Here is a 21,284-nt window from a genome sequence, read left to right as displayed (position 1 = left end):
CACACACACACACACACACACACACACACACACACACACACACACACACACACACACACACACACACACAGGCAGTTCCCATCTTTGTTCTTGTATAAGAAAGAATGTAAATAGTTATTTTCCCGAGATCTTGAACTTAGAGCACACTAATGAAACAAATACTACAGTAAATTATCCTCAGGGGAGGTGTTTGGTAAAGGTCTGGACATATTTTAGAGTTCTATCGTTGATATTTAGATTTTTGATTGAGTTAACCTTTTACCATTTATTTTCTTGAGACCCTCTGGAGGACTAATCTCATGACTGAGTTTACATTTTGCATAGACCTTTTCTTTAAGTTATTCAGTGCATTCAGTGTATTATACCCAAGGATGTGGTAAATAAATTGCCTTAGACAACCCAAAGTAAACATGCTTTTAAGGAAATTAACAGTTTTCCCCTGGCATGCAGTGCATTTTTACTGTTATTTATGTTGATAATGAATAGCATAATAATTCATATTAGCCTTAATAAGTGGTAAAATGTATGAATGCATTGTTGTGTAAACTGACTAACATCCCCAACAAAAGAGGAAACATCTATTTTATTTACCATTTGGTCAGATTCTTTCACATATACATGATTCCTTGTTTTTGGTTTTTTTTAAGAAAAACAGACTTGATGTTTTAAGCTCATTCACAGACATGGGTCTCTTAAAACACTAATCCATCAGATAAATTGTAGCAGTAGCCAGACATCTGCACAGCGTGAACCTGCCTGAATTTATGAAGGTGAGCCATAGTGAGGCTATTTCAAATAGGAAAGACATATACTTCTATATGTCAGCATGCTGTGTGGTAAAATGACATAAAAAAACGGTGACATGTAACAGCATTTATAAGTAGTTAAAATGTCAAAGACAGACAAAATACTGTTGCTTGTGACTGAGGAAGCATTTTTCCCACTGGCAACTTTAGTAAACTATTTTCATCATAAAAAATAAGGAATATATCAACCATTTCTGCAATACACTGATCAAACACCTTCCCAAAAGGCAACAGGTTATACAATCAAAAAAAAATCTTATACTATGGAATTGAAGTTTTAAAACACCGTTTGCATTTTCCTCCTTCCATCTGGATGATGCCGTCAAATGTGCATTAGCATGTTCAATGTGTTTCCATTCCCCCTAAAATGGTAGATTTTTCACACATTTTTCACACAACTTGCCACAGTGTGACTGACTCACAATCAACCTGTTTATACACTTTGACACTAAAACGGCTGTTTAAGGCAAACACATCACACACATTGTTGGTTTACATCAGTGAAGGCTCTCTTGTTTAATGGTTAAAGTTAGCCTTAAATGTTAAATGTTTTCGAAGTATTTATATTCAGTAGCAGAAGCATTGGAAGCTGTCTTCATCTATATGTTATGTAGATCCATTTGTCTCAGTCCATTGTAATTCAAATACATGTAAAATAGGTCATTTGTGGCATAATATCCTGCTATATTCAGCACTAAACCAGATTTCAAAGGCTGCGTGGGCTCATTCACAAGTGTCTAAGTTGGTCTGTGTAGGTAACCTGTGTGTTAGAGAGAGTTATAGAGTGTGACTATTGCGTTAGCTTCCATTCAGCTCCATGTTAGCTTAACGAGCTGTGGCTGCTTTTACTTCCAGACCACCACCATGTCTTACAACTTTCTAATGAGCACACACTTCTTTCACAAAGACAAATTCTCCCTAAATAGTCTCATTCACAAACACGCATTTACTTACTGGTTTTCAGTATACACATGCAAAGCTACATACACCGAAACACACACACACTCTCAGCTCTGCACACTAATGAATAGAGCTCCTGCATTCTAATCCATCAGATTAATTGGAAGTGCCTGGCCATGGATTGAGGAATTTTTCATGCCCCAAGCACTGCTGGTGCTCCCAGCCTCTATCTGCAGTTTCTAGTTTATATAACATGCAGAAAGCAGCGCCTTGGAAAATAGTATGACGTTGTGTTTGTCCAATTTAAGTAATGAAAAAAAAATACACCCTTGGATACTGATGCAGTTGTCTCTTATTAATCTTTTTTTTTTTTTTCCACGCATTTTTACATAAGTTATGTTTTTTGCAATACATATTTTTTTCCCCACTTCCTCTTAACCTGCTTCATCTAATCATAGTGTACTTTATTTAGCAATCGTTTCCGAGAGTGACTTTTCAAAAATCTCCTTAAAAGGGGACTGAGCTTGTCTCATTCAATTAAAGTATGGATATGGGCCTTTTGTAATGTGGCACAGCCGTGCCATTTTCTCAAAGTACTTGTCTTTCATTGCTCTGTATTTTAAAAAAAAATCCGGTAAAGTTATTGAACATTATACAAAGATACCCTTGCACATTGAATCTTGGATACCATTATGGATAAATTCACACAATTCCAGTTAGAATCATGATGTTTAAGAGATTTCAACATCTCATCTCGAGCCTAGTTCCTGTTTGCTTGTTTCAAAATGGGGCATCTTACTCAGTGTTTCCCACAGGATCGTGTGAGATTGTGGTGGGTGGACCTTGGACCCTCTAGGGTGCATGTTGATTTAATTTTGTTTAAATCAACATTAGTTGATTAATCAAATGTTGATCTTTTCATTATGAAACTGTGGCAGGACAAATTACAACTAAATGTTTCTTTGCTCATAATCTTTTAAACATCTACTGTCTCAATCCTTGTTCTAGCGGGTTAGGGTTAGGGTTCCTCATTACATGACATATGTATATATGCATATTGTTGATGTGAATGACAAAATATTGAGTACAGTGTACATGATACACCCCACATAGTAGACATCTGATCAGAATGTGACATAAGTCACCAAATTCTATTCAGCAGTGATGTTAAGCACCTTGCCTTCAAGACTGTATATGCCTGCACTGCCATATTCAGGAGGATTCTACAGCAATATTTCTACATCTCTGGCCTCTACACAGTTGAATTGAAACGTACAGTTTTTGCCATCCATTATTTCATTATCAGTTCACAATGGTTAGAATCAGTACCACCTAGACTCTACCTCAGATTGTTTACCGTATTGATATATTGAAATAGTTTTTAGCAAAAAGTGCAGTTGCACTTGCAGTTTGTCATTTCATGATAAGGAGTGCAAAAACAATCACTCACCAACTTCAGAAAAAAGTGCAGTGCAACCAAAACAAACTTTTTCATGACGTTAATACAGGAGCCTTGATTCATCCCCCCCCAATGCAAAGCAAGAGTTTTGTCCTGAAGACAAAAGGATCTGTTTCAGCATTGAGCCTTTGTCGTTTTTATGTCTGCTTTCAAGTGAAAGAATTCTTCATTTATCTCCACTGAAGCAAGAACAAGCTGTCCACCCTTTACTCCTCCTCCTTTGTCATCTTCTATTCATCTTTCAGTCCTTATTCCTGTCTGATAGGGAAAGAAATGAACACTGGGGCAGTCAAGTGGAAAAACAGACCCTAGATGTGCCGTAAACCTAGACGCTAATAATCTGCTGGGATTCAACAATGTGAAACACACCGAAAGACCTTCCTATTTGTTTCATTGCCACAAGACTTCCACTTTGTCTTCCTTTGTCCTTCTCTCTGCTTTTCTCCCGTCACACACAAATGGATGCCACTCGAATTGGGCCTCTGACGTCTTATCAGAGAAGCTTGCTTGTGCAGCGTTTGAGCTTTAACCATTGTGTGGGAGACTTTCTTCAAAGGTTGAGACAATGGGTACTGACTGGAACAGAGATCTATACAGAGCAAATTGACACCTCAACTGGGTTTGTGCCAGACTGGTTGGCTAGTTGGAATGTATTTACATAAAAATACATTGTTACAGTCAGGTTTCAAGGGTTATTGTTGAGATTTAGGAAGACTAAATTGATGTCCATGTCCAAACTGTAACCAAATACCAGTTCTACTTTGAATCCTCTCAAAAACTCTCAAAAGAAGTGTGGAGTGACTAAAATGAACTCCCTTTGCAAAACGCCATTAACTTTAAGGTGATAATGACACTCAGACTGGTAGCGACAAACACCCTTGCTTATACATGTTAATACTAAAACAATACTTTGGAGTTTAATGGTGCACACAATTCAGGGTTGAGTACATAGTGGTGCAATGAAGAAATGTCTCCGCTTAACAGAAAACAACAACATTGTTTTGTGAGGCTAGTAAATACATTCATTACTAATGTTGAAGTACTTGCATCAAGCTTGCTAGCATCGAGTTTATCTTGGTTCCCCATCTTCAACTAAATCTCAACAGAGTATGTGCTGTGGTTGCATCATCAGTCCCTGCAAATAAACATAAGGAGCTCTAAGGTAGTAAAACAGGGGGGAGAAAAAAAAACAAAAAAACACAGCACTGGGAAATAGGAAAGTTTGGGATTCGCAGTGGAAAGGATCATAGCGATATGGGGGCTTAGTTTTGCTGTGATTTATTTGCACTAATTATAAGCATTCTGTTTGAAAAGACTTGAAAGCAACCTGTTCAACTTTGGTTGTTGGCAAGTAAAAAGAGGTTTTATATGTTGGGAGTATCTGTACATGAGTCAGTCATACAGCAGGTCTGGAAATGTATTATCTTAAATCACTTGACGGAAACTGTTGGTACACTCTACTCCCTTCTTCCTTCACTTTTGCTCCTCTGCCATCCGCCCTCAGACCGGCTCATATTTACTTAACGACTGCACTCTTAAGAATCGGCAAACAATCAAAGATGACTAATGACAACCTGTGACTGCGGCATTACTGACTTCCGGTGAATGAACGCTATCCGTTTCTTCTGTAACAAAACGGATGTTATGAGATCTCTTTGACTGACTTTGTCTACTATTTTTTTTTTTTCTCTGAAAGATTTGAAAGCAGCGATCGTGCTGAAAAGATGCATAAAGAAATGGTTGTACGCTACCTACAAGTTTAACAGTTCTCCATTCAGAGTTTCGGCAGTGAATGAGGGTTAATATAACCTTTTCTCCGTCGAGTGTTCCTGTAAGGTTAGATTGACCTCTTTGCCCACTCAGTGAAAAGGTAGCACCTGTACTACACCTACGCACTACAGGGGAGACATCTTTATGACTCGCAATACAAAAGCAAGCACTCATGCATCATGCAACTGATGTGCACGCACACATAAATGACATATTTGAACGTTTGAAAAACCATTTGTGCTTGTCTCAAACACACACACATGCACACACACAAAATAATATTGTTGCATTGCTGAATATAAGACATATCCTCTCATAAAAAGTATTGACCACTCTAGATCTTCAGTGTCCATTAAAGCAAAACATGAGAACAAGCCAGATACTGGATGCCATTTTGGCTCCAACCAAGCCCAGTTTTGTTTATATTGGGGACATTTATGAGAAATACATTTGAGAAATATTTTATGCCAGGTTCATAAGTCTTTAAAAGTTTATCTCTCAGGATAGTTGCCGGGTTACTCTTTCTGTAACTTAATGTTCAAGCAAGAGGTTTTAAAAAAAAAAAAATGGACCTCTTTATTGAAACTTTTCCAGATCCCTTTCTCTTCTTTCCTGGTTTTGCCTACTGCACAATACTGTTTTTCACCATTCCTAACTCAGCTCTCCATTTCCTTTCTGGATTGTTCTTTATTTCTTTAATTCAGAAATTTCACTAAGGGTGTAACCTACTGTGACCTTTTTTCAATTGAAATGAACAATGTTAATCTAATATGTCTGTCTCTCTTTCTCTCTTCAACAGAGTTATATTCATGGCAGCAGTCAGGCTCAGTTTGTGGCTGAGTCTCACATCATCCTTCTTCTGAGTATCCTTTCACCAACGCGATTGTGTTTGATTGTTTCACGTGTTGGCATAAATAGAAATACGGTGCAAATAAAATGCTAATCATACACAGCAATTTAACTATCTGAGAAATCTCGGGGTACTAATTCCTTTAATTCTCCATTTGCTGACACACACCACATTGGAAGCCACCTTATACGTGTCTGCATTGTGTAAATATATGTGTCTGAGCACCGTATGTTTTGTCATCTGTGTGCATTCTCCATAGGGAGGCTGCCCACTGAACTGAACAAACAGACAATACAGAGACCGGGGATTGTCCTCGTTTAACTTCACCTCCCTGCTTGAGTTGTCCCAAATGCAACCCATGATGATTGTGTGTGTTTGTGTGTGTTTGTTTGTGTTCTTTTGGCAGGATAGATTTTTCTGTTCTCTGTTTGTCTTATTTTCTGTCTGCTTGTATATCTGTGTGTTCTTGCACTGGTGCTTTCGTATCTGTGTGGGTAATGATACCGTTCATTGCTAGCTGTTGTGTTTGTCCCGGTGGGAAATAGCAGGTCCAAGGTCGCACCTGCTGCAGAGCAATATTTGTTTGTCCACGCTAACACGGTTTATTTTTTTATTTTCTGCCCATCTGATTACATCTAAATGAAACACACATTCACACCTGCTTTAACGCTGTTGTCTGTGCAGGTGGTGTAAACTCATTTTACGACTGTCGTAGATGCAGTTTCCCAATGGATGTAACCTTGTATAATTCCTCACACACACACACACACACACACACACACACACACACACACACACACACACACACACACACACACACACACACACACACACACACACACACACACACACACACGTACCTAGTGAAGTTGCATCTCTATTTTAGGATGAAATAGAAACAGATAAATGTATTTCTCTCATCCTGACATGTAGACTGACTGTTGCTACTGTTGAGATCTTGCAGGAGTTTGTTTGGTTATTACCAAGTATGAAACTTAAATTATTGACATTAATGCAAGGTTAAAAACACACTATGATCTCTGCCCAGGCAAAAGCATCCTACTTGAGATGGCTTAAAGGTGCATTCTTCAGTCTTTTAAAGCAAGTCTTGTTGGGTCAAGCAGCAAACAAATCCTCTGTGTGGCAGCAGGGGTTTGTTCTTCAGATTTGTAGGCGGGATTTCTCGAAGCCTTGATCCAGGGACCATACCTCTCCAACGGTGGGTTGTCCAGCACGCTGAATCCTTTATGGCTGCAGAGAAAACCGCAAATGTCGACTTAAGCAATCAGGGAATTCAGCATTCTTCCTTCTGCAGGTTAAAATGCCGGAGCAGGGGGAAAGTGATCCGCTCCTCTTTCGGGATCCAAACCAGTCTGTTGTTCGTCCAGCGAAGTTTAGACCATGACTTAGGATTTATTTATTTTAAAGGCAGCAACGTTGTTTTTACCTCTTTTTACCCAACCCACAGTGAAGGTAGCACAGGTTTATATAGCCTAGGTGACATCATGGCCGTGTCACAGGGACTCCCTGGGGTTCCTGTGGCTCTGGTCCAATGAGGAACCAGTGTTTTGGTTTGAACCAAATCTCACACATAGGGGAAGTTTTGACACCTGACAGGGGTTTGCACAGTTTCACCCAGTTCTGGCCTTCCACTTTACATGCAGGCCTCTTTCTTTGTTAAAGCTTCGTTATGGCTGAACCGTCTGCCATGGTAAAATCCCAGCTGGTAAAGACACATAGGGTGGGATTCTCTCTCAGGAAAATGTCTATATCCTATCAGCCTCTTACCGTATAGCTAATGGACTGTTTTTATCTAAGTGTCTTCATAATGGAAGCTGCTCTCTGTTCCTTACAGGTCTTCAAACTCCAGCAAAGATTACATCAAACGACATGTTTCTGAGGAAAATGTTGCAAAAATGGCTCACAGAGCAGCTCACATGAAAACATATTATTTTTTGAAATGATGAAGTTAGACAGCATTAGCAATTATCTGAAAAACTTTCTTAATACGGCGGATTGAAAATGTCTGAAATCCACCATAGAGAGAACACCGTTAACTGTATACTTATCAATGTAAGAATATCGATATTAGCTTTAAAGCAGAATATTAAACATTGAGGGCTAATATTCGTTTGTGTTTCAAAGGACACAATGCTCTAAAAGCGTATGAATTTGAACAAGGTGGGCTTGTAGCCAATCATGGTATTTCGTGTCAACATGCTAGAGTTGAATTACTTGCAGATTCTTTTTTGCTTCGTGCCAATTTGGTATTTTGATGAAATCTCCAAAGCAGAGCAGTTTCAATGAAGTGGTTGGAAGCACTTGGTTGAAATGTTGGTCTCAAGGAAAACAAGTATGAAAGCTTTTGAAGTTTTTGTTTTGGTCATGTGCACATAAGCCAGTGCTGTCCTGTTGCACTTTAATATAAATCAGCCTCACAGGATCAATATATATTTTATTCTAATGATATGCATGTGGATGTAGTGTAATTTCCCAGAGTGGTTATGGTGCACCACGACAGATATAATATATGCCTGTGGTGTATGAATGGGTGTGAATGGATGAATGACATGTAGTGTGAAAGCGCTCTTAGTGGTCATAGAACTAGAACAAGTCCGTTAACTATTTATCATTCGTGTCACGGCAGCATATCATGTCTTTCGCATATAGGCCGATGCCTGAGTTTTAGCTCTGCATCCCCCCATGCGGCAGCCTTTGTTTGTGCACCCCTTCAGGTTTTCTACAGTCATGTTGATTGGTATGCAGCGCACGCTGAAGAAAGGAATCTGTAATTATAAGCCACCTGAGACTGTGCTTTGCAGTGATTTTAGAACAGTGTTGAAGTGTTGAATGGAGCGCTGCTTGCTACAAAATTGTCTGAACTGTTCATCATTAATGGTTTATGTAACACTTTCAACAGGTCATATAACTTAAACAATAGCTAAATACTACAAGTGCATAATACAATGACCGATTGATTTTTTCGGTAAATGGCACACAATATCTCAATGGGCTTTACAGGCCCACGACAGCAGTGTAACCCCACCTCGTCCAAGCTCTCTACATAGACGAGGGGAAAACGCTTCAAAAACATCAAAGAAATTAAGAAAACCTTGCAGAGGAAATATGTTCTCCACCTCTCTATTGTCAGCTTTATCAGCAATAACCACTGCAGTTTTTTTTTAGTGATCTCTTGCCCTCTCACAAAACTGTTTGTGATCCATTTAAAAACACCTTTTCTCCCTTTCATAATACTGTTCAACTATGGCTCCTCCACATTTGCAGCTTAAGGATCTCCTCTCTGACACAGTCCCAACAAAACATGATGGTTGTGAGATTTAATTGAAAAGTATTTATTGTAGGGATATTGTACTGGATTGCCAAACCTTTTATATAAACTCAGTGCGGTCATACGGAGACTGATGTTCTGGCTAATCTGTTTGAGTGCTCTCATGCACATATGTGTGTATCTGTAAGTGCATATATGTGTCCAGCCCTTCTTCCTGGGTCAGTGTGTACTTCCAGCTTCTCCCACTCCTGTATCCAAGTATGTTGTTACCTTGACAACCTTGTCCCAGATGCTGCAATCACCATGGGGATGGTGCTGCTAAATGAGGCTGCCACCTCCAAGGGAGATGTTGGCAAGAGGAGAAGTAAGTAATACTTTTTGTTTCCCTTTTCGAGCTCAAGTTCTGAGTGAAGCAATTCTCAGTAATGTAACAAGGTATGTGTGTATGTGTGTGTGCGGCATTGATGCCAAGGCCACCTTGTGACTAACAGGTAGGTGATTTATCGTTGCAACACCCAATGTTGGAAGCACATGGTTTTTCATCCTATAAAGCCTTAAGTCTTTTTACTGTAACTGAGAAAAGCTAGGGTCGTCGATCAATTGACAAACAGTAACTAATGCGATTCATCGTGATTAATATTTTTTGTTTTCCATAACAGACTGAAGCTTTTAATGGACAGTTAATTGTAAAATGATGGAATTAATGTAGAATCAACTCATAAGAAATATATTTAAACTCAAATGCTATTTTTTGATAGCATCATTTAAACTTCTTATATGCACTAACAGAAGTATTATTAAAAACCAAGCCTATGAGTTAAAATGCCAGTTGAATTTCAGAATAGGTCACTATAGTCCATTCACATATGAAAAAAACCAAGGTATGATTTCTGTTCATAATGTTGAATCTTCTACACGCCATCCTAATAAACAATAGGGCTTAGTCCTTGACATTCAGCCAGTAGCTGACACAGACCAGTCTGTCTGAACTATCAGGGGAAATGATCAGCACATGCCTCACTATTGTGTCGCTCTTCTGTCTTACTCACAATAAGTGCAAGCAATGGCAGGTCCCATTCATTATCTATGAAGGCAAATCACTGTCAGTATCCACGAGCACAAATGAGATCCATGCGAGCGCTTTCACATCACTACGCACAGAATATCTCTGCTCTCGCGAGCAAAATTGAAGTCTGCGTGAAGAAAACAAGCTTTGAGCGTAAGGAGCGCCCCCTGGCTCACAACTTCTATCGCTGCTCCTCTGTTTACAAGCTTTCACATGCTCGCTCGCTCCAGTAAGTGGGCGGAGCCATCGCAATAAGTCACAATCAAATCTAGTGACATCTTTGGATTGGCCGGACATTACCCCCTACACAGAGGCTAGGTGGCGGTATAAAAGTGGATTTCAATCTGCCACTAAACACTACAGCACTACATATCAGAGGTAAATATTGTACTTTTTACTGTACTACATATCAGAGGTAAATAATGTACTTTTTACTGTACTACATCTCAGAGGTAAATAATGTACTTTTTACTGTACTACATCTCAGAGGTAAATAATGTACTTTTTACTGTACTACATCTCAGAGGTAAATAATGTACTTTTTACTGTACTACATCTCTCATACTATCAACAATAATTTGGACCTGGTCAACGATCTGGAGATAAGGTTAGGAACAACTCTTTGTACATTAACTGTTTGCCAAGTGGGTTCTAAAACTTAAATCAGTGACAAGTAATGAATGGATGAAAAATAAGTCAGATATTTTCCTGCAGTAAAAGTACTTATACAATAATAATCCACTATGCATAAAAGTCCTGCATTCAAAACCTTTGTTAAGTATGTTATTATCAGGAAAATGTACTTATTGTAAAAGTTCCTGTGCAGAAAAATGTTCACTGTCAGTGTTTTACTATTACATCTGATGTTTCAGGATATATATTATTGATGCATTAATGTTTATGTTGCATGTTTGTAACTCCTTTATATACTGTTGGCTAGTTTAATCTACAGCAAGCATCATATTCTATGAGATCATCGTATGTTTGTAGTGTCACTATAGTACAGTACTATATTTACCTCTGAGATGTAGTAGAGTAGTGTTAAGTAGCGGATTTAAAACCACCTCATACCAATGGTCACAATGGTGAATGGGTCCGCCCACTTACTGTCAAAGCGCAAAATCGTGAGCGAGCAGGTAAAAGCTTTGTGAGCAGAAGAGCAGCGATAGAAGTTGTGAGCCAGGGGGCGCTAGCTCAAGCATGTTTGTCCACCTTGCTCTTTTGCCTCCCAATGCAATTCTAATAATTCCTCTCAGTCCATCATCTTTGACTGTGTTAAGCTTTCCATTTCAGCCAAAAGCATTAGTTAACGTACCTTCTCACTGCAGTTTTTTCTACCACAAATACCATATTGCTGTAATTTAGATTGGTGAAGCTCTGTAGTTTGAGTAGTGTGTTTGGCTTTGAGGTGAAGAGGAAACTTTCCCGCCATCATTGTCCTTATCCATCTTCAGCCAGGTTGGTTTGGTTTGGTGGGTTGACTCAGTGTCAGTTGTAAGAGAAAGTAAACGAAACACAGCTGCGTTAAATAGATTCATTTCAAATTCATCACAAAAAAATGAACAAGTTCATTTTGACAACACTAAGAAAAACACATTTCCTAAAGTAGAAGGCAAACCACAAGTTCAGATATTAATAAGAAATTCTCCCGGCTGCTGTTTACAGTTTGGCCTCATTGATCTCTTAGAAAAGGCCGTCATCTGCTCTAACATTAACCTCAGATATAAATAATTTTTCCTCTCAGTATCTTATTATCTGTTAGACTTACCGTGAGTGCTGAGAGGATTTCTTTTTTTTGAGATTGGACTTTCACACTGCAACCTCATAATCAGTTATTTCTTTGCAGGGCCCCTTGCTTCTACTTTCGCTCACTGGAAAATAACATTTCATTACTTTCCTCCCCAACCACTCAAGGCTCCACTGATTAGGACAAAATGTGTTTGAGTCACCGCTCAATCTTTCTGCTCAGTAGCCTATGATTTGTTGGAATACATGCCCTATTTCTTGAGCGTACTGCAATTTGCACAAGACAACACAGAGGGAACCAATATGTAGAAAAACTGCTCCACAATACTACTTAGAGATCGAGAACTCCACAGGCTACTTTTAAAGTTGTTTGTGTTTTATTTCAAAGTAGTTGTAATACTACGTTGTGAGTCTGCATGTGAGTTGCCAGGTGTTTATATTTCTATTTTCTGTCGACAGCTTTTGCCTTAATATTGAGATGGGACTCTCCTGCACACATGTTCTCACACACACTATGTGTAAATGGACCATCATCGCAGTAGCTTCATTAGTATGAAGTGTAATTGCATAACTGCCAGTTAGCTGGAGCAGCTCTAAAAATGAGAAGCACTTGTTTAACTTCCCAGTAAATCACTGAGATGACCCCTCATCTGCCCCATACCTGCCTCTGAAGACACAACTACAGTATTTAGTTTTAACATTTAGATGTGCTCAGTGAATGCTTAATGATTGATACACTTTAACTAGCAGGTAGATGTATGTGGTATAGTCAGAAAGAACCTGATATGCTCTGTCAAGAAAATGATTTAGATAGCTTGTAAATAGTCAAGATAAACTTAAAATATTTAAAAGTTGATTATCAAACACTCTCTAACTGGCAGGCTCTCATTTTGTTCTGATAATCAAAATTGTTCCTTTTCTAAACAAATACCACTTAAAATCCCAAATCATGTTTCTGTGCAAATCAAACTCATTTTGCACTCACACTCTGCGTGAAATTAACATCTGATTTAATAATGCAAGAATTAATAATGCTAGTCACTAACTAGTCACAATTTGGAAGTGACGGAGAGCTTAAACACACTGTTAGCTCAGAAATCAAGGAGTCAAATTTTAGTCATACCTCACATTTAAATAGTCTTATTCTTATTGAAGGAAAGAGATTCTGAAACATTTACCAAGGCTGCACTTCAGCTGAACCATGAAAAAATGATATGTGACTGTTACTCACAAAATTGTCAGAATATTTCTTTAATCTTAAAATGTATTCTATTGGGGAATAGTACCCTTGAAACATTAGTTAGCTACTTTATGCTTGACAAATGGAATGACAAAAAAACTCAATGCTCAAAAGTAAGGAATAATACAAATCATCTCAACAGGTGGTGGACCACCACAGTAGAGGCAGCAGATCAGCTCTTCTGAGTCCACATACCACACATACCAGAGCAGGTGGAAGATATAATGCATGTGGCTAATATATCCCCGGATTACAACATTACCAGGAGTCAAATGCACTTTTGTAAAGGTCTCATCAAACGCGTTAAAATCCCACTTGTGCAGTAGCAGCTCTTTTAACATATGCATATTCATTCATGCTCCTCCCTATGTTTGTTTGTCATGAAATAATTATTTTGCCTATTCATTATCTCTGCTCTTTTACTTTCTCAAGAGGCTTTTTTTTTTTGTTTATTTACTTTTAGAATATAAATGTCACTCAGTGAATTAATGTTGTCTTACGTACTTATATAGCTCAGAGCATTTTATGATAATAATAATTTTACATTTTATTTGTAAAGTGCCGGAAGACAAGTAACAAAAACAAAAAGGATACAAATTTGGCATGAAAGCAAAGAACATTGCAGGCACAGGAAGTGGTTGCTTACAAGATTCCTTGGGTGACATTAAAAACGTGTTTTTAAAAGGTTCATTTTAAGTTTTGTTAAAACAATGGAGAATGGCTGCATTCCTTAGTTCCTCAGGCAGGTCATTCTAAAGTCAGAGATACTGCAGCAGAAAGGCTCTGGCAGCCATAGTTTTCATTTTTACACCTGCTCTTGAAAGTCGAAGAAATTTCGATGTAACCTGACCCCCTGTAAAGGCATAGTCAGTCCAGCATAGTGCACATTCAACCACAGGAACGGTAAGTGGTAGATTTTGCACAAAGCTGATCACAGTGAAGGTGAATCTCAGATATCATTCAGACTTCTAAGCCAGTGTGTCTCTGGCAGCAGAATGTGACTGGAAGTGAAACAACGTTGGCTTATTTTACCATAGTTATTTTACATGACTATGATACTTATTTTAACCCAAACCAGGAACCTTTCCTAAACCTAACCAAGTAGTCTTGATGCGCAAGTACATCTAAGAACTAAGTAAACATATGTTTGAAGTCTTTTTTATTTAAAAAGACTATGCATGTTACAACTATGCTGTCGCTCACATGTTCAAATTGGCGCTAGAAGTGTATGTGTAGCGTTTGAAGCATAAGGCCACTGACCAAGCGGCGGTATTTGACGAGTTGGGACTGAGAATATGTTGACAGAGAACTTTAAAATTCTTCATGCAGGACCATTGACCTGCTGTAATTTGTTGGTCCAAAGGAAATACAAATGTGTGAATCAAAAAATCTCTTGATTGAAGGACAGACGGTCCCTGAGCGTCGAGCCTGCAACCCAGTTTATCATTTGAAATAGGCGGTGGTCTCTTAACCACACTAATGGGATTCTTGCTTTCAACCGTTTTTCTTTACTGCCCAAGCATAGTTTCTGCATAATCTCTAGATTACTCGAAGGGGAGTTAGATATTAGATGGCCCGTACTGATAATTACCTCAAACACAGAGACACTGTTACACACAAGTGGATTTTAATTAGAGGGAGTCTGATGAAAAAGAAACTCCAGAAGCCTTTCAATGCCTCTGTGAGGCCACAAACTCATGCACACACACCCAAAAAAAAACTGAAGGCAAGATTATCAACTTTTTGTTCCACTTTACGCACAAGTTCTCCTTGAGATGTTAAAGCTTGGCAATTAAAATGATAATGACTTTATAACTACCTCAAGACTTGTTCCTCAGTATCGGGCTGAAAAAGAACACTTGAGTACCTCCACACACACACATGCATACGTGCTCGCATAATTGTCACCTGTGTAAGGCTGACATATCACGTGTACATCAAAGATTACTCATTTATCAATTCTCTGTCTGCTCCATCATTTACAACAGGTCTCTCTCTCTCCTTTCCCCTTTCATCCAATTATTCTCCAGCTCACTCCTTCTCTTGACCCGTCTTTCCCTTCTCTTTTTATCTGCAGAAATGTCTATTTTGTTGTCTATTTGTATCAGCTACTTTAATTGAACCTCTTTGTTTGTGTAATTTCTGCCTGCTATTTTAAATATACTGAAGCAAAGACATCATGCAGATAAAATGTTAAGCGCAAGCATGCTAATGCTTACAGAGGCCTGTTACGTAAAGCACACACAATATCCAGACACGAGCCTGGATAAAATAAACAGTTATATATCCCACACGCCGCTGTCACTGAGTTGACACACGCACATACGGACACACAAATTAAATAAGTGCATTCTAAAGCAGCACAGCGAATAGTCGCCTGTCAGTAATGGAGAGAGGATTAGGCTTGAATTGTAGTGTAATCACTGAATGTGGGTGTTAAATCCCTGGCATATAGCTTCCATACTGCTGAGTGCAGCTACAGGAAGTTATCTGCTGCTTCCATGAGCATCTGCCCCAGAAATCACAGCGCACACGTGGCTTCTCAGCAAGGGAGTCACTGAACTAGTAAATGGAGTTACAAAATGACTACATATGCAATATCAGTGGATGATGGGGGGGGGCTGTGATAGACAGAAGGAAGCTGGAAGTGTAAAAGGAGTGAAACATAAAGGAGGGAGACAACGGAATGGGAAGGAGAAATTGAAGAGTCAGGAAAAAGTGAGATGGTTCTGTGAAGGAACAAAATACAGTAGAGGAAGGTAAAGTAAAGCAAGGCCAGAACTCAAAATTTACCATATATGCCTGGCGAAATGCCAACGTGCTGTATAGCACAAAAGTTAGTACCTAATTTCAAGACATGGGAGAATAGGATTGTCAAGAGGTCTGATACTTTGTTACCGAGTCAATGCCAAAAATCGGAAAATGTGACGGCACTTTCTTATGGTACTGTAGGCACCGAGCATCAGGGCATCGTCTCGAGGAACGTAGATATTTTCCCTGATATTGCTTCATTGTGAACAACAAATTTTGGTTGAAATCAGCAGGAGGGCTAGTAATCTGTACCAGGTCAATGCCAGAAATCGGAAAATGTGACTGCACTTGTTTTCTTATAGTACCGCAAGTACTGTAGGCACCGAGCAGCTGTTAGCTGCCGGTTGGCGACACCAAAATCGCAAAAATTCTGCTTGGCTAAACAGCGGAGCTTACAGCATATGTACGGAGGATACATTGAGTTACATTATGATGTGTTCAAGCTCTATTCAGTAAAAATAAGTATTGGGTCAAGGTCAATTATAATGTTATCATGATGTGTCAAATGTAATCATGTATAATGTAGCTCTTGGCCAGACATTTTCAGGATTAATATTAAATCCACAAAGACCAGTATGCAAACGGTAATAAATAAGTGTATATTAAAGCTATGGGATTTATTGTATTTGGTTTTTTTACCGTGCTTTTGAATTGGGTATCGAGAATCGTGGAATTTTACTGGTATTTGTATGGGCTTCCAAATTCATGGTTGCATGACATCCCTTATGGAAATATATTGGCGACCCAATTAAATCCAGCCAACTATAAGACATGACCCCAATATGCAAAGACTCAAAGTATTTTTTTATTATCTGTCTAGCTGTGATAAGTGATAATAAAATGCCCCAAGAAAAAACACAATTTACTATCAATGTAGAGTTATTTCTTCATTTGTTTTCTTTAATAGGGAGAGCTAAAGGGGGAGTATTAGTTTTCACAGCCTGCACATATAGATGTGCCTCACTTCAATGTGCAGTATGTGTGATACTAGTTTGTTTTTCTGGTTGGAATAGTAAAGAAACAGGTTTACCAAGAACTTGAGCCCATTAAACATTTATCTACAAGCCCTTGTTCAATTCTAATTGGGTAGTGTGGACATTAATAATCCAAACAAAAGAGGCAGCAGCTTTTCTGTAACAGTTTTGCATAAATATAATCAAACAATTGTGGGTGGTCGTATCCAGAGGCTGAGTCAGTTGATGTCTCTTGAAGCCAGTTGCTAACCAAATAATTAACTGTGAAGAACCATTTAGCATCTATTCATATTTGTCCTCCTAATGAGGTAGGCTTAACTTAATATGTTTATTGGCTCCCCCGTGCTGGGGAAAGGTACATTTATTTCTACCATGCCAATATATCAGGATTCGAATGGAGCCAAGTCATACAGTCAAAAGACGGATTACCACCTTTGTCACTGAGGGAAATCATTGGGCTTAAACAACTTGTCATTTCGCCAAGGTCATAAATCACTTTCATTAGCATGCTTAGTGTGTCTGTGTATCTGAGTGTCATTATCCATGGAAGCATACTAAGATAAAGATGCCTCTCAGTCATAACTGATGAGCTTTGGGAAATACATCCCACTATACTTAATGAAGATGCACAGACTCACGTCCTCGCGGGCACATATGTAGATGTGGCAACTCAGGGGAACACAAGGCCATAAGGGCCCTCCCTGGAGACGCACACTCAAATATGCAGTGCTCTCAATCAAGTCACTCGGTCAATGTCACACACACACACACACACACACACACACAGGTTTGTATTGCATGTCAGGACATTGTCTTGAATTAGTCATCAGTGTAACCTTTATTTAACCCCAGATCTGTCCTCTCACCTCTCAAAATTCTTCATTCAAAGTCAAATTTGACAAAGTATTTCCAACAATTTACCCTCTTGGCTGATGCCCTTTGATCCTCATATGACTAGAAGGAAAAAGAAAGCGCACACATACGCTGATTGCTGAGTGGGCCCTATTGTGTATTTGAGTATGTAAGTGTGTGTGCCTGTTGTAGGTGCATTAGGACTTGATTGTCATATTGATTGCTGCCATTCTCTCAAACACACATACAAGCAGCACAATACAGCCGCTGAGGTTCGTGTGTGTGTGCGTGCGTGTGTGTGTGTGTGTGTGTGTGTGTGTGTGCAATAATTCCCAAATTTGATTGTAAATGTGTGATTTGTTTATAAAGTGACAGAAAGAAAGTAGAACAGTCATGTTGGAACTGACACTGAGCAGGGACAGTCTTATACACACACCCCAAACAGATCATAGGACAACACACACACACACACACACACAACACACAAACCATTGGAGCCCATAAATATGAATGACAGCACATACACACAAGCCAAACCTTTTGTTCTGACGTTGCCTCCTCGCTCTCGCTTTCTCCCTTACACACATAACTTTACACACACATCGAGAACAAGCACATATCTCACTATTTAGTCTCCAGGAGAGGTCCTCATCCTAATCCCTGATTAAAAATATCAGTCGGTGGTGACAGTTTAATTTAACACAGTCCCTCTCAAGGATTAGCCGCTACATGAGGGTATGTGTACACACACTCATACACCCACACACGCAGACACTCACAATTCCCCTGCAGATTAAAGATCATGCTTATGTATATTTCACTTTAGAATAGCCACTGAGGAATTAAGAAGATAGTAGTTGCAAACACACTTTTCTGCAGCACAGCAGGGTTGGTGATGAAAAAGAGGCAGTGGCACATACATATAGTGGATTGTTTAAATCAAATAAATATTCAAATGTGTTGCCATGATGAAGAGCCCCAGGAAACGGTTGAGACGTCCTTTCAATCAGCGTTTTAGCAAATGTCAAATATTAATTTTCTCATAATTTGGCTGTGTGTATGTAGGCCTGTGTAGGTGCTTACATGTGTGTGTGTGTGTGTGTGTGTGTGTGTGTGTGTGTGTGTGTGTTTGTGTGATCCACCAACATGAAGAAAAGAGGATGTTTTCAGTGTGTACCATGTCTAAACCTTGCGAGCACATTCAATTTGAACAGAGATCAAACAGAGAGTTGCATCAGCGGTTATAATGTGCATGAAATGATTTAAATGCTTTGCCTTTAGCCAGGAATCAAACATTCTCACGGGCCATTGTCTAATAATTATTATGCGTATATCAGGGTGTCTGCAGGACCTGCAAAAAGTTGGAAAATATGGAAGCTCAAAAGCATCGAGTGTAATTGTAGTAACTTTTACGTTATAAGACGTCACAGAGACCATGTCGAAGTATCTTATTTTATTGTTTTTTTTAACTTAATGACAATCTGTATGTGTGTGTGTGTGTGTGTGTGTGTGTTTCTCTTTCCAGTCATCTGCCTGGTTGGCCTTGGCCTGGTGGTGTTTTTCTTCAGCTTCCTGCTCTCCATTTTCAGGTCCAAGTACCATGGATACCCCTACAGGTAACTATAGCAACCGTACAGTAGCACTGTACAGATGCTCACACAAGTTTCATCCAACTTACTCGACGGTTTTTCAAACACAATATACAATGAATCTTAAAATCATTGAAGTTGACATAAAATCGCTACAAAGTTATTGCAGACACAGTGAAAAAAGTCCAGGCCAAAACCGGATCCATCCATTCCCATTATTTCATTGATCCTAAGACAGCTGTCCGATTGGAAACACTCCCTTGAAAATGTACAAGCCACATCGCCAAGGTTCTTTCTCTAAAGACCAATCGGCCAGCTAAACCTTCAACGGGGATTTGCAGTCTGTTTTATCGCTGCAGTACACTCACATTCACATATATTTTCTTCTTTAATCCTGAATATCAGAAATCATGGAACTATCATGGGTGTTTTCTGTAGGTCATCATATAGTGAATGTGTTTGGACACTAAAGCCCTTCATCTTGGCGAGCCAGAACAGCAGCAATTTGGTCCCGCTTTGAGCTAAAGGTCGCCACTACATAAAAAAGATTTAATGTGTGACAGAAAACACTCCACAAGTCCTCAGAGTCTGGGTCCAAATCATCCCCTCTAGTGCAGCTGTAGGATATTACGGCACATCATCAGAACACCTTCGGCTGCAGAAACTCACCTCTGGAGCTGGAAGGGATTCATGCTGTTGGGGGCAATTCACCGGGGCAGATGATTCTCTATCATGGGGGCTTTAACCCTGTTGCGACCTGTAGCTTGAAATAGGATCAAATTGCAGTGTGCCAGCTCAGTGGAGGGTCTTAACGTCAGATGATTGTTGTCTAGTGACTTTGATAGTACGTATTTGTGTGGTATGAAACTGGTAATGCTTTATTTTACAGGTACGTATTGACTGAATATTTTTCTGATTTTACCGGATGTTTCCTGAAAAGAAGTCTGTCAATTCAACTAAAAAGATTTATAGAGCAGTAAAGTTGTGAATGGCTCTTGAAATGAGAATACAGCTTCAGAATAACTGATTGATGCATTTTTAATTACTACAAACCAGGCCAGTATGGTGTTTGTTTTTTAATTTGAAACATAGAAACATTTGGGTCTGTTTAGCATCAATAAAAACAAGACAAACTGTAATAAGGAAGCACTCAGTGCCTTCTTAGAAGTCTATTGACAGATGAATAATCAGCAAGTATTTAATCTATTTTTCCTGATTAAATGCCTCCAGAAACTGTCTGAGCCTTCAGTATCTAGCAGGAAAATCAACAACAGCCACGGGTTTTTATTTTTTTTGTAGCCTCTGCTAAAAACGTGATGTTGTGCAACACAAGCCACAACTACAAAATGCCTTTTTTTCTTCTCTCCTTATTATCTTCTTTGTTTCTCTCCTGTCCTCTTCCCTCCTTCCTTTAATGCTCCTCTGTCTCTCAGCTTCCTTATTAAGTGAAAAAAAGGCTGAAGAGGAGGTCAGCAGATGGCGAAGAGGCGAGAGGTTAGAAGAAGAGGAGTCGACAAGATACTTGAAGAGGAGGAGGCAGCGTCAATATTAAGTCTAGAGGGCATGGTGGAGTTTCTTTTTTTGTGTGTTGTTTTTTATTCACTCCTATCATAAACTCTGCTAGTTGAATAGAAAATAAATTATTCCTTCTTACACTGGAAAATAAAGGTGTTTGGCATGTCTATGTATTTGTTGTCATTTTTTATGGTCCCCTTTGGGGGGTGATTGAATATTCTGTGCTTTCTTTACCTGTGATTGTGCGATGCTGTTTTTAAACCATGTATTGTATTTTATTTATAAAAACTCTGTTGCAGGTTTAGGGAGAGACAGAGACACCTGAAGTCACAGAGAGTGAAGTGTGTGCTGAGAGAGGACAGGAAGTTAAGCAGCAGGTTAGAAAGACGGTGTATGTGCTAAAACTTGAACACAGAG

At 39.1% G+C, this 21,284-nt stretch overlaps 1 protein-coding gene across 1 annotated transcript in view; it reads left to right on the top strand.

The window, feature by feature from the left end:
* Nucleotides 1–21,034, top strand: part of tusc3 (tumor suppressor candidate 3) — a 67,856-nt gene extending 46,822 nt beyond the window's left edge. The window contains exons 7-10 of the mRNA XM_054603891.1: nt 5,735–5,798; nt 9,364–9,438; nt 19,289–19,379; nt 20,786–21,034. Coding sequence (XP_054459866.1) covers nt 5,735–5,798; nt 9,364–9,438; nt 19,289–19,379; nt 20,786–20,801 — 246 coding nt within the window. The 3' untranslated portion in view covers nt 20,802–21,034. The remainder of the gene's footprint in view (nt 1–5,734; nt 5,799–9,363; nt 9,439–19,288; nt 19,380–20,785) is intronic.
* Nucleotides 21,035–21,284: the final 250 nt, after the last annotated feature.

This window comes from Anoplopoma fimbria, chromosome 9 (genome assembly GCF_027596085.1).
Source record: "Anoplopoma fimbria isolate UVic2021 breed Golden Eagle Sablefish chromosome 9, Afim_UVic_2022, whole genome shotgun sequence".
NCBI classification, from domain to species: domain Eukaryota; kingdom Metazoa; phylum Chordata; class Actinopteri; order Perciformes; family Anoplopomatidae; genus Anoplopoma; species Anoplopoma fimbria.
This window is presented reverse-complemented; position numbering and strand designations above follow the sequence as displayed.